Genomic DNA, 15,217 nt, shown 5'->3' on the forward strand with positions numbered 1-15,217 from the left:
AGGTATAAAAAAAGACAAACCACTGTTTAACTGAGTAACAAATTATGTATTTAAATAAAATACAGAACAAATTAGAACATTACCACAGTACTATAATACTGAGTATTGGTTCCTAATAGTTTCATCAACTGAGGAATTTTTCTGCTGCGTTCTTTCAATTGACTGTAAATGAACAAGATCAGCATAGACACCTACTGCAGGTAATGAACTGCCTTAATACTAAGTTTTCAGTGATTGCATCTTCCAAGTCTTACCTTGTAACATTCAAGATGAGTATTGATATCTTCAAATTCTTTGTAGTGCCTAACTTGTTGAAGTACTGAAATCATTTCATTTTCACTCACAGCCATTTCTGGCATCCCAAGCCTGAATGCTTGAAACCGCAGTGAGCAAAAGAGTTCCGAATTGCCTTACTGCTTACTTCTCGCCAACTATCAGTGACAAAAATCACTGCTGTTTGAACACAAATACATGCAACTGATGCCATTTAAAAACTGTTCACTCTAAGCACGGTGTAGTGTCTAACAACCACTCAAGTACACGCAACTGACATTAGTTTGAAATTGTTTGGCAACAGCTTCCTGTCCCAATTAAGAGGCATAGTGTCCCAAATAAATGGAGGGAATCCCAGCTATTTTCTTGATTAGTTTTGTTTCTTTAAGAGTTGTCCAAAATAAGCAGCTGCCCCGATTGACCGATGGTTGAGAGAAATGTGAAATGTGCTTTATCTCATTCAAACACATCATTTGCCAAAATGAATTGCCTCGAGCTCTAAATGATCTGTGTACACCACATAATATAACATAAAATATAAAAATATCCCTATTTCCTGAGGAGACTGAGGTCCTTTAACATCTGCCGGACGATGCTGAGGATGTTCTACGAGTCTGTGGTGGCCAGTGCAATCATGTTTGCTGTTGTGTGCTGGGGCAGCAGGCTGAGGGTAGCAGACACCACAGAATCAACACACTCATTCGTAAGGCCTGTGATGTTGTGGGGATGGAACTGGACTCTCTGACGGTGGTGTCTGAAAAGAGGATGCTGTCCGAGTTGCATGCCATCTTGGACAATGCCTCCCATCCACTACATAATGTACTGGTTGGGCACAGGAGTACATTCAGCCAGAGACTCATTCCACCGAGATGCCAACACTGAGTGTCATAGGAAGTCATTCCTGCCTGTGGCCATCAAACTTTACAACCCCTCCCTTGGAGGGTCAGACACCCTGAGCCAATAGGCTGGTCCTGGACTTATTTCCTGGCATAATTTACATATTACTATTGAACGATTTATGGTTTTATTACTATTTAATTATTTATGGTGCAACTGTAATGAAAACCAATTTCCCCCGGGATCAATAAAGTATGACTATGACTAAAAATATCTTTTACAAAAGTCTTTGCTCCTGCATGGTATTGGATAGCTCGGTACATAGGAAATAGATTAACAGAGATGACATTAAGAAATGTTTTAGTTACTGAATCAGATCCCTGAAAGGAATTGCTTGGTGTGATAAATAAGGAAAAAACACAGCTAATAGCAATTTACTTTTTATTTCCATGTTGTTTGAACTTCAGAGCCTGGAAATATGCAAATCAATGCAGGGGAATACCCAGAAATTAACACAGTGTTTGATTCACAATGTAGGTTTGCAATTTCTGGTAAGAAAAAAACAAATTATGGCTGCTTAAGACATTGTGTGGGTCTGACTGTTGATTTTGGCAGTTGATCGTCATCACTACCAGTTTACTGCAGGAACTGCCATTGGTGAGTTCTTGGCCCCTGTACGTCAAACACAGCATATAAAAGGCTTGTCTCTGCAGAGAGCTGGATCAGAAGCCTTAGCATTACTAAGTCAAAGTGAACTGATTCTAGTCAACGGAGACTGCTTGCTATCAACATGTGTAAAGGACTAGCTGCCCTGCCTGCAACTTGTCTCAAAAGGTAGGTCTTTAAATATATGGGGTTCTAATTTATTTTTGCATATATCTCTAGAAATGTTCACTTCAAGTTTTGTTTAATACAATACAGTTTGCAGGAGTAAAATGTTCACGTATTTTTTAGAGTAGACGATCTGGTGATCAGGTCTTAATGAAAAGGAATGGAAGTCTTTGTGGTATTTAAATGTGAATTATTGGATGGTGTGCTGATTTTTTGTTGTGCGAGACAGACACAAAAGCTGAATGGATTTGAACAATACTGAGATGTAGTTGGTTCTCAGCTTCCTTCAATTCTCCGTAAAAATTTGAATTTAGAAAGAGAATTCGAAGTGAAAAAGCCTTTCTCCCTTTCCTAATGACATATGCTGTTGCTGTGTTTCCTCAGTGTATCTTAAACAGCAGTGATCTACACACTTATTGATCCTTTCCCACAATGACAGGCTTAATTTCTTAAACGAATGCTCTTCAGAAGAATTGAAATAACTGAATAAATTCAGTGATATAAAAGCAATGATTAGCACCAAATTGTTTGCTATTTTTGTGTCTTAGTCCTGACTTGTCAATAGCAGGACTATGGCAAATCTGTCTCTCCCTTGATCATTTATTTTTGTTCCAGTACTTAGAGCTATTTCCACCTGATACAGGACTGCCACTGTCCAAAAGGAAGCTGCAAACTATATACAATATTTATCTCATGGTGGACTATTTTGCAAAAGAGCTACTGTTTAAATAAAATAGTAGTTATTCTATTTGTTATTGTCAGCATTTGCACCTATGCTAGGTGTAAACAATCAGTCAATATAGTTTTGTCACAATCTTGGGTAATATTTCACTGTAGTAAGGTTTTGGAGCTATAGCTATTGCTTTGAAAATAGCATTTGTTCTGTTCCTTAATCACGTTTGTGTTGATTCCTCACAGCGCAAAGGATATGAAACATCGCCTTGGCTTCCTGTTGTCAAAGCCAGATGCATCGGCAGATCATGGCTCAGTGCCCATCAAGAAGGAGAAGGCAGGTGTAGCTCACAGGTAAATTTCCCCTTGAAACCCTTTTGGACAACCTGCAATGTTCTGCTTTGCACTGTTCCTCGTCAGGAGGTACATACTATAGCTGTGGTGAGAATGAAGTTAGCCCATGTGTACGTGTTTGCTAATGCCTCATTTCCCAGTTATTAAGTAGGTATTGCAAGTTCCCATTGGTTTTCAGGTGTCTGAAGATAAGCAAAGCATTTGGGCTCACTAATGCTTCCATCTTGATGCCATCCTCAGATATCTTTTAACCAACTCTCAAGTTCAGCCGCATCTCAACTCAGTTAGAAACCCTTGTAATTCACAAATCAACAGAGGCAGGAAAGGTTTACATTCGAAGACAAAGCAGATTTAGTTTACTTATGTAGAGCAAAAGTAAATAAGAAAAAAAAGGGAAAATGAGTGATCTGAGAGTGAGTTTTGTGGGAGGGTGTGCAGATTTTATTCTGTTCCGCTCCTCCCATCTAAGAAGATGTCAAAAGTTTCTGAGCTCACTGGAACACAAACTCATTGTATTGGGCCTGAAGTTACATTGCTTACTGTTCTTTTAACCAAATGAAAGAAAAGTTTGTCTTGGACAACCTGTCGCCTGCTCTCGCTCTATTCAGAATCAGAATCAGGTTTAATATCACTGGCAAATATCGTGAAATTTGCTAATTTTACAACAGCAGTACAATGAAATACATGGTAAATAAATTTAGGGAGAACTGAATTATGGTAAGTTTATATCTGTCTATTAAATAGTTAAGTTAAAATAAGTAATGCAAAAAAAAACAAGTTTCAGAAGAATGAATGGCTGGCATTTTTATGGCACATTTCGAAGCCATAAAATATCTTGAAGCACTTGACTACTGAAATACTTTTTAAGTGTAGCTCTGTTGCTGGATGCTAATGACTAATTGAAACAACAAAAGAAACACACAGCAGGTCAACCAGCATTTATGAAAAAAAACAAAATTTATGGTTTGGGTCAAAGACTTGTTTTTCTTTCTGCAAATGGTGCCTGACTTCCTGAGTGTTTCTAATTATTTTCTGTGAATACAAGAATTGCTTCCAACTTAATGTTTTGCCAATTCTTTTTACAACAGAACAGCATTTGGATGGAGAGGGCATGGAATTTAAACAGTGGGCAGAAACCTGCATGCCTTCCACCATTACTTTTAAATTGGTTTTTCTTATTATCACTCTATTCTGCGCAATTCTCAACCAGGGACAATCAGTCAATGATAAAACACTAGGGCAAAATCTAGCCTCAGCCTGAGCAACTGTCACCTTCTAACAACATGGACCTATTTGGTATTTAATCACAAGCTTTACTGACCATTGATTTGTGCACTGATTCCCATTGCAAGTCTGGGGTACTTGACAGATCATCACATGAAAACTAGATGTCATTGCCAATGTCTACATGGTAAAATTATTTCCAGTTCTGTGTTTCTGAATCTCACTGATTATTTGATAATATAACACTAGGATAGGGATCTACTGTATATGAAGTGACATTCACTCTGACACTGGTCTGAGCAATAAGTAAACGTTAATTCTCAAAGAGCCCTGTTAATGAGGTGTTTTAATATGTTATATTGATGCAGGATTTACATTTTGTTTACAGTACCTTATCACCTGCAATAATTTATTGCACATAATCTTTGTGTATTTCCAAGGTGTGAAAGGATTTTGTCTCTAATTGTCTATTTCTGTGTTTTTGCATAGACTCAGTTGGGATGAGGTCAAAGAATGGAGTGAATCTTTGCAAAGACTGATAACTCACAAAAGTAAGTGGTAACTTTAAAAAATATGTCACCCAGTAACATGTACTTTATATTATCTGATAACAAAATCTAGTGATACATTCTGTATTGTTACAAATGGGAGTTACTGCAACAAGGATCTTGAATGTGCAGATATCTAAAGCATTCATATAGTTCAGAATGACAGCTGGTACATTTTAAGATGACTTGGACACACAAAGATGTATACAACATGGGAATGCTATCCGAATCCTCAATCCGGCTCTACTATTCAACACGATTGTGCCTCTCTGCCCCAAATCTTTCATCCTCTTTGTTGTTAGATCCCCATTGCCCACAATGCCCAAATATTTCTAAATTTATATACATTCTCTTCATATACCTGCAGTAACCTGGTCTCCACAGACTAAAGAGCAGAGAATTTCAGAAATATGGACAGATCTTGACATTTCTACTACCAGGCACCCTTAGGGGATAAGACGTTTTAATAAGGTCACCTCTCATTCCTCCAAGCTCCACAGCACGAGGTGTTATACCCTTTCGTGACGGGACAGCCGTCACATTCGAGGAAATAGCCCAATGAATTTTTTCTGGACTCCCCACAATGCTAGAATGTTCTTTCTTAAATAATTGAATTAAAACTGTATATAGTTCTCCAGAGACAGCCTCAACAATACCCTGTACATTTGTAACACTACTTTTTTTCCCACCAATAAAGTCTAATATGCTATTTGACTAACTAATCAGTACACCCACCTGCTAACCTTCTGTGCAACGTTGACAAGAATACCTAAAACCCTCTGTACTTCTGACTTTTAGAATCTTGTTCCATTTAGATAATAGTGTGTCTTTTGATTTCTCCTGCCAACAATAAGCCCTATATCTTCCTGCATTAAACTTCATTTAGCAAGTTTTTGCTCCCGTCACTCAATCAATATCCAAATATATTCTCCAACCTATTTTTCCATCATCAGTAAACTTGGTAGTTTATACCATGTCTCTTCCTTCGTTACTAATAGAGATAGTTAATATTTGAGGACAAAGCTTTGAACCTACTAATTATGGTCTCCGGTCTGAAAAAGGCCGGTTTATTCCCGCTCATTCGCTTCACTGTGATAGCAAGTGCTCATCCATGTTAACACTTTTTCCCCAATATTTTTCATAAAATTATATTGATTGGTTTAAATGATTAGCCCTTTCTTCCTTGAATATAAACTTCAGCGTCTTTACAATAACAGATGTTATGCTAAGTGGCCTATAGTTTTCTGCTTTTTGTTTCGTTCCTTTCTGAAGTAAGGGATCACTTCCATAATTTTCCAAGCTACAGACAACCTTCTGAAACTCAACGAGTTATAAAAATCTTCAAACAGTAACTTTGCTATCTCTGCAGCTACTTGGTTGCAGAACATTAAGTGCTGAAAACTTGTCGAAAATTAGTGCCATTAATTTTCCAGTACTTTGTCACTTGTGATAGGGATTGTTATAAGTTATTGCCTCCTCTGTCTTAGAGATATGGCATGGTAACAGTCACTTTCAGCTCTACAAGCCCTTCCCAATTACTCAATTACTCCCAGGTGTCCAATTAACCTACATCTGTACATCTTTCGAATGTGGGAGGAAATCCACACAGTCACAGGGAGAATGTACCCACTCCATATAGAGTGCAGTGATATTGAACCTGGGTCACTGGCACTGTAACGCTATTATGCCAACACCTGTGCTGCCTCATATTGAAAACTCATCCATCTGTGATCCAGAAAATGCTGAAAATCCTCTGCAGCTCGGGCAGCATCTGCGGAAAGCGAAGCAGAGATGAAGTTTCAGTTGGGAAACCTCCTTCATCAGAGTGGCTGAAAAGCCTCTGATAATGGGCCCACGGCCTACACTGTTAATTCTTCTTCGCTCTCCAAAGATGCTGCCTGACCCACTGTATGTTTCCATCAATTTCTGTTCTTATTTCAGAGATTTATCAAGTGCAGTTTTGGTTTAATGCTTAACTTTCACTACTATCTCTGAGGTGTTCGCAGCATTCTCCTTCATGAGGGGTACCTATGCAAAGTATTAGAATATTAGTTGCTATTTCCTTACTTCCCTTTTTAAATTCCCCACTCTCAGCCACTAACTATTCTGCATATACCTTGGTTACACTCTTTCTTTTTATATTTACGTGCATGTTTTGATATAACTTGCACATTTACTTCCCTGATCATTTTTTTCCCCATTCATTAGCTGCTGGTTCCTGAAAAATTCTTAGCCCTCTGGTCTACCACTAGCTTTTAACATTTGTATGCTTCAGTTTGTGATTGAATGTTTTCCTTGATCTTCTTTGTTGAACATAGTTCATAGTTCTTATGGTTCCGTTTTCTGATGGGGATATAAATTCAGTAGCCACTTTATTAAGTACCCCTGTAGCTAATGAAGTGGCCACTGAGTATATGTTCAAGGTCTTCTGCTGCCTCAAGGTTCTATGTGTTGGGTGTTCAGAGATGCTTTTTTGCACACCACTGTTGTATCATGTGGTTGCTTGAGTTACTGTTCCCTTCCTGTCCGCTTGAACCAGTCTGGCCATTGTCCTCTGACCTCTCTCAGTAACAAGACATTTTCACCCACAGAACTGTTGGGCATTGGATGTTTTCCTGTATTTCATACCATTTCTCTGTCAACTCTAGAGGCAGTTGAGTATGAAAATCCCAGGAAATTGGCATTTTCTGAGATAGTCGAGCCACCCTGTATGGCACTAACAATCATTACACAGTCAAACTCACTTAGATCACATTTGTTCCCCATTCTGATGTTTGGTCTGAACAACAGAACCTCTTGACAATGTCTGCATGCTTTAATGTCCTGCCACAAAATCTTTATTGGACAGAATTGAAGGGCGCTGTGATTTGGCAACAATAAGGTATTGAGGCACCCACTGGCTTAATTGAGTAATGTTATGAGGTTTACTGAGTGTTATTTGAGTATCAAGATAATTACAGGGGTTATGGATTCATGTCACTGAGATTCATGAGATAAATATGAAGGTAGTCATAGATTCATACAGAATGGGAACAGGCTATCATAGTCCTACCAAATAGTGGGCAGGCATCCATGTTAATACCATTTTCATAGACCTAGTTTGTAGTCTTCAAGGCATAGACAATTCGATCTTCCTCCAGATACTTCTTAAATGCTGCCAGCAACTTTGCTTCCACCACTCTCTCAAGTAGCCCATAAGACACAGGAGCAGAATTAGGCCATTGAGCCCATTGAGTCTGGCCTCCATTGCTATCTGTGGCAATTAGATCCACAGATTCACCAACCTCTAGCTAAAGAAATTCCTTCTCATTTCTGTTCTAAAGGAACATCCTTCTATTGTGAAGCTGTGGCCTCTGGTCCCAGACTCCTCCTCTACAGAATACATCCTCTCCATGTCCATATCCATGCTATCTAGGCCTTTCAATATTCAGTCGGTTTCAATTATATCAACCACGACCCACCCCCTCCACCATTCTTCTAAACTTCCATGAGTACAGGGCCAGAGTTCCTCATACATTATCCCGTTCATTTCAGAGTCAATCTTGTAAACCTCCTCTGGACACTCTCCAATGCCAGAACATCCTTCCTTAGATATAGGACCCAAACTGTTCTCAATATCAACACCTTACAGAGCTTCAGTATTGCATCCTTGTGTTTATATTCTAATCCTCTTGAAATGAATGGCCGCATTGCATTCCTTGCTACCATCTTAGCTTGCAAGTTAACATTAGGAAACCATGCACTAGGTTCTCCCAAGTCCCTTTGCGCCTCTGAATTGAGTATTGTGTTCTATTACTCAGTGTATTCCACATAGTCACCACTTTCTGAGTGAGAAAGGGCCCCTACAGATTCCCTAAATATCTTCCCCCTTAATTAAACCTTTGCCTTCCAGATTTATCTCTGTACATCTGACATGGGGAATAGCTTCCTGCAGTCTTCCCTACCTTCCCCTTATACGTTTACATGCTTCCACTTTCCCCTCTTAACCTACTTCACTCCAGGGCGAATGGACCTAGCCTAGTTAGTGACCCAGTTGGTGAGGGACATGAATAAAAATTCTGCCAGAGTTGTGGAAAATGAATCAAAATGACTTTTTGAGAAACTGATGTGCATCTAAGTTCATGACAAAGACCATGAGACACATCTGCATTTTCTATCACATTCCTGCTGTTTCATTGAAAAACATTTTAAATCTTATAAAATAGGCAGTTGATAAATGAGGTCAATTTTTATAACTCATGAAGATGAACAACAAAGTCTGCCTTGAGCCAATGAAACTCAAGACAGAGAATCCTGTTGTTCATTTATCATTGTACAAATATGTTTACTTCTGTTATTACTACATTTGGCAGTGGCCCTATCTCCCTGATAACAATTAATCTCCAGAATGAATGATTCTCTCTGTGTACTTCATAAACTGAAGGCAATGAATATAAATAAAGGCATCTGTTTCCAAGGACACATACTGCATATTCTCAGGTGACATTTGTTGCCCGAAAGCAGGTTTATTTTATAGGTTCTCATCTTAAGGTGTTCTCATCAATCCCTAGACAGTGATTGGCTATTTTTCACATGCACCTATTTTGCGAGTGGTCGTGAATAACGTTTTTTGTATCCCTGCATTTTAATTGGGAGAGCCAAGATTTGATGACGGCCCTGAGCCATTTTGGACCTACTTGTACTGTCCTTGTTGGTACTTTAAGGTATATCCATGCAGTGAGCCTCTGGCAGAACTTAAAAGATCTCTACCTTCCAAAAAAAAACTACTTAAAACTTTTAAAATTTGTTAGAAAAGGGTGAAAATTGCATTGTGCCACCATAAACATGTGATATTAACAGTGATGGGCTTTTCTTCACCAATAACAAAAAAGATTTGTTAAACAAATCTCATGAAGGTCCTTTAAATTCCTTGATGTTCCATGCTGTAATGATGATAAATTGCAGCTGTGGCTTCAAGTGAAGTAATGGCAGTGGCTCCCTTCCCTGAGGAATTGCAGGAGATGGGACACAGTGCTTAATCTGACTTGTTGCAAGACTCATGGAGCCCCAGTGCCACTGGGAGACCTTCCCATGCTCCTGCTGGAAGTACGTGTAGGCAGTCAGCTCAGCCGTCCTGGAAGCAGGATGCTTATTTGTGTTGTCAGCTGTCCCCGGTCATCTAGGGCCATATGGTGGATGTTACTTTGCACCCAGATTCACGACCTTCCGGAGTTTCTCTGTCACTCACAGATGGCGTGCTTTGATTCCCAATGATTCACCCAGAAGTATGGTCATTGCCAGGGACCCTTACTAGTGATTCTGTGTCAACAAATGTTTTACTCACGTTTGGACAATTTTTCAGGGAGCTTTCTGGAGTAGAAATGAGTATCAGAGGCTGGTGCACTTTCCCACTAATTCCCCGTCATTCAATTGAAGAGCATCCTCATTCATTCAAAACATACGAGTCTGAAGAGCATGTGAATGAAAGATCACATTGCAGTAGCTTTGCGCTTCAGGGAACTGTGCCACAATTCAGCATTGCTTTATTCTGTTCCCTCTTGTCTTTCAAACCTCGAGGCAGTTACATTGGTGACCCTGCCAGTAAGTAGGTGCACTTGACAACTTGTGATGCAAAACGAGCCTTTTTCCTACCGTTGCAGACTCCAGATTTATTTATCATATGTACAGTGAAATTTGTCATTGGCAAGAGGCAATGTGGCAATGCAGCTGCTGCCCGACAATGCTGGCAAACGCGGTTCAGTATGGTCCTCGAGACCTGTCTGTGTGCTATTTGCACCTTCTCCCTTTGACTTCCCTACAGAGGCTTCCGTTTCCACCCACATCCCAAAGCCAGCGACAGGAATTTGCCTGTTGTAGATTGTCCCTAAGTAAGTACTGGAATCTGGGGCAGTTAATAAGATAGAGTCATAGAGCACTACAGCACAAAAACAGGACCTTCAGCCCATCTAGTCTGTGCTGAACTATTATCCTGTCTAGTCCCATTGACCCTCACCTAGACTATAGTGCTCCATAGCCTTTCCAACCATTGGATGCATGGAGAATAAAACAAGATTAGTGATGGATTGATGTAAAAAGTCACTTGAGGTTGGCATAGACTCAGAGAGCTGAAGGACTTACTTCTCTGACCTTTGACCGTAGGGCTCTTTAACGCTTGCTGTTTTTAGAGGTTGGCCTGACATCCTTTGTTCTCTAATGTGTGGTAATGATTGATGTGCACAGAAAAACTAAAGAATTAATTCTTCTAAAATAACTCCACAGAAAATAAAGGAAGTAAGAAATTGAGGCAAAACACGAAGCTTCGGTCTGATTATATCCTTGTCAGTAATTTCTGTCAGCTGCTGCTGTGTTGCCTGGTAGTTTCTGTTAGTACGCAAGTCATGCCATTCTCTTTGCCCACAGGTGGCCTGGTCATATTTTCTGAATTTCTGCAATCCGAATTCAGCGAGGAGAATATCAAGTTCTGGTTGGAGTGTGAGGCATACCGAAGGAACAAGTCAGCTACAAAACTGGCCTTAAAGGCAAAGAAGATTTTTGATGAATATGTTGCAGTTGATGCTCCCAGTGAAGTAAGTCTGCAAACAAAGCAAAAAGTAATTCAGTGATGGAGAAATTTTAATTTCAGTGGTGACGGGCTTTTAAATCAAAGGAAACACGGGGGGTAGATGTTGAATGGAGTGGCATGGACTCGATAGAGTGAATATCCTTCTATGCTTAAGGGATGTTACAACACAGAAGGAGGCCACTTGAGTCATATTAGCTCCAGGGGAGGTATCCCATTGGTCCCGTTTCCCTCTTTAATTCCGCTATACTGCCACAACATGCCCTCCCTTACAGTCTCATCAACTCCCCTTAAATTCTTTTATAACTTACCCACACTAAAGGGTAATTTATATTAGATCTCCCCTCAGTTTAATATTTCATTGAAAAATATTATTCTAACACTAGCACTATCAGGGAAGCATGGGTGTGCTAGCTCTGTCATAAATTGTGACGATTCGAATACAAGAGGAAAAATTTGTAATTTTTCCTTTACTTTCGTTGTTGAGGAATGTTAACACTGTAAATTCCAAGTGGATGGAAAATATTCTTTCTTCTAATTCTTCTAATTGTGCATCTCATGTAGCTTGAATCTGTCTCAAATATCCGGACAATATTCAGATTCAATTCAGTTTTCTCATTTCAGTTGTTCTCACTTTCCATTCCAAGTATCCAAGCATCTTTGTGTGTTCTTTTTATGGAAGATGCCACTTTAGTGTAAATTGCTGCACATATTTATGCCTGGAGGCAACTGGGTTGGAGTGAAGCAAACCCATTACATACAGGATTACAGATAAAAAACAGCGGATGAACAGATGAACACTATAGACATTAAGGTGCCTTTGATCCTAATTCCTGGTACTAGAGGTGATATAATGCCACATGTATCACACAGGCACTTATTAATTCCATAGAATGTTGACCCTTCAATTATAATTAAAATCATGCTGGATAAATCATAATTAAAGATGAATAATGAGCCATATTTCACAACATATAATGTTCTTTTAATTTTTCACTATCTTTTTAAAAATACTACACCAATTACTTTTATAATGCTCAAATGTTTCTTTGAATTATAATATCAGAATATCCCATCGAAAATATTTTCTCACTCCATATAACAAGGTAGAGCACATAATTTTGCATCAACTAAATCTTTCTTCTTGAACTTCTAGGTGAATTTGGAATCTGAGATCAGAGAAAAGACAAAGAAAAATATTCTGGAGCCAACATCCTCTTGCTTTGATGAAGCACAAAGCAAGATCTATGCCTTGATGGCGAAGGACTCTTATCCCAGATTTCTTAAGTCAAAGATCTACTTGGATTTACTGAGCCAGGCTCAGGCCAGAACCCAACCCAAATGCAGAGAACAAACCCCCTTCTGCTCTGATCCCCAGCGCTTACGTTCTTAGTGCGCCTGGAAATACCAGAGTTACTATTTATGTGATGATGGTGTTGAAATATTCCTTGGATAACTTAATCTAAAGCCTACAAATTTACTGTTGTTGGTGAAAGTTATCGTAATTAAATTTGATCAAAAGCTGCACTTTAACCCCTCAGAATGAAGGTCACTTTTTTTGTACAATTCGAGCAAAATTTCATTTTTCTAATGTAGTTGTATTATACTTGTGTTGAAAAGCTGTGCTGTGCCTTTCATTGTTACCTGGACTGTAATTAGTCAAAGACTGTTCTCATGGACATTGGTATTCCTCATCTTTCTTGTATGTTGTATTTCCTCATTACACCTGAGATCATTCAGCTCTTCTCATTTCAGAGCATCCTCATGTCCCACTCATCCATTTCACTCCCTGTTAGTTACTCCCTCTCAATTCTCTCCTTGATTTTCCAACTATTCACCAAAAATGCTCAGCAAAATTTACAGTGACCAATTAACCTATCAATCTGCATGTCTTTTGGTTGTAAGACGAAAGCAGAGCATCCAAGAGAGATCCAACTGGTTGCAAGGAGAATATGCAAACTCCATGCAGATAATGCCAGAGTTCAGGATGGACGCCAGGTTACTGGAGCTGTGAAATGTCTACTAGACAAATCAGTATTCATTCACATTTGCCGGTTGGAATCTATGGAGCTTTCTATCTTGTCAATTTTTGTGGGTGGGTTCAGCATGTGGTCTGTAGCTTTTCATGAAACTATTTCAAGAACACCTTCAAGTGCATGATCAAAGTACTGTAAAATGCCATTGGCTCCAAGATATATTCAATATTAAAATAGATGGATTGCATGCCTTACATTTTGACAACATATGGCTGATCCTTTCTGACAAAAAAATAAATGACATGATGTGATCGGTACAGAAGTCACTCTTGTGCTAGTTTGAAAGCAACCAAGTGACAACAGTATTCATTCCTGAAGCCTGAACTTTCTGCATCATGCTCTATTAAACAAGATAAAATCCCTGATGGGGGAGGAGAATGGTTTATGGAAATAAAAACCTGAATTGTTTTGTACATCTGTGAAGAATATATCTGTGTCTATAGCAGTCAATTATTCAATTTGATGGTATCAGAAAATAATTTATTGTACACCAAGAATAACAAGAAAGTGTAATTATTTTTATATGCATTACATTCAGTATTGTTGCATTCTGTGTTTGAGTTACCCTGGCAGGCTGCATTGGGGTGAATATCTGGTAATCAACAGAACAGCGAAACAGAAAGTTAGGCCATAGTCAAAAGAGTATTTATTCTATTATTATTGATTAATTTATGGTGTGTGTGGAATTTCCTTTTGTTATGAATACTTAAATAAATTATGTTTCATATTAAATTGCAACTTGAAATGGTTATTATTTTAACTAACATGTCAGTTAAAAAAAATCATTCATTGATAGAGGTGAATTTTAACTGTGTTCAAACTATCTCTACTCCTTCCCTGAAAGTGCTAATATTTTTTGGGGGATAAGATTACCCAGCCTTGAAAAGGGGGCTTTGGAATCCAAATCTTATTCAAATCTGGGGGTGGGCAGTTGAGAAGCAACTGTGATTTTTCTGTGACTTCTATTGCAACTTCCAGGCAAGCTAAGTACCCAGATAGGGCTGTGCACCAGAGGTGGTGTTACACTAGTCCGCAAGCAAAAATGTGCAGCCAAGGGATTTCTGAACATTGATTCCACACCTCATGAATTTTCATCAGGTCAGAAAAGGTCCTTCTGATTATTACCATTGCCCTTCTTCTGTGGTGTCAGACCTTGCAGGAGACAGAGCTACATCAACTCAAAGCAATGGAGAAGAGCAAAACCCTGCAGTTCTGCCACAGCTGGTTGTGAACAATTGCACAGTTTAAGAGCTCGAGGAAGAAGGGTCCAGTGCTTTCCTGGCAGATATGATGAATAAATTCTTCTCAGGCTTCTAGGCAGGTACAGGTATCAATTATAACCTGAATATAACTGGAGAAGGAAGCTGCATGAAATCCTCATCCTCACTGCTGTCTGGAGCAGGGGCTCTGTGCTGAAGATGGGGCTGAAGCATTGACAACCATATTTGGGGCAGCAGCTGTGAATGTTGCTGCCATTCACAAATGTTCACCTAACACTCAGTTTATGCTAACAAACAGAATCATAGTGAGGAAAAAATGTTGTTTAACATTTAAAAGCCTAAAAGGTGTGTCTATACATGAAAAACAAAATTACATTATTAAATATAGCTTTAACCATTCGGTTCTTCAACCAACCTGCACCATCCTAAACATTAACCTCAGTATACCACCATGACCACTTTAACAACCTTGTACTATTATAAACTTTGTTTATTTTCTTTGTTTTTGTTCTGTTATTGTCCTTTATTGTACAATATATGAATAAGTTGTGTTTAATTTATGTTATTTATATAATTTATATTTCTTATATTTTTATAAGTTGTATATAATTTTTTGTTGTGCCTCTATTGCTATATGCCTCCACTGCTGCTGCAAGTAATTTT

General features: G+C 38.8%; 1 protein-coding gene across 1 annotated transcript; it reads left to right on the forward strand.

Moving 5' to 3' along the window:
- Window positions 1-1,811: 1,811 nt before the first annotated feature.
- On the forward strand, window positions 1,812-14,066 carry LOC140206084 (regulator of G-protein signaling 4-like). The gene is made up of 5 exons (XM_072274214.1): window positions 1,812-1,944; window positions 2,860-2,967; window positions 4,681-4,742; window positions 11,139-11,305; window positions 12,455-14,066. The coding sequence occupies exons 1-5, from the start codon at window positions 1,901-1,903 to the stop codon at window positions 12,689-12,691; spliced, it is 618 nt and encodes a 205-aa protein (XP_072130315.1). The 5' UTR covers window positions 1,812-1,900; the 3' UTR covers window positions 12,692-14,066.
- Window positions 14,067-15,217: the final 1,151 nt, after the last annotated feature.

This window comes from Mobula birostris, chromosome 12 (genome assembly GCF_030028105.1).
Source record: "Mobula birostris isolate sMobBir1 chromosome 12, sMobBir1.hap1, whole genome shotgun sequence".
NCBI classification, from domain to species: Eukaryota; Metazoa; Chordata; class Chondrichthyes; order Myliobatiformes; family Myliobatidae; genus Mobula; species Mobula birostris.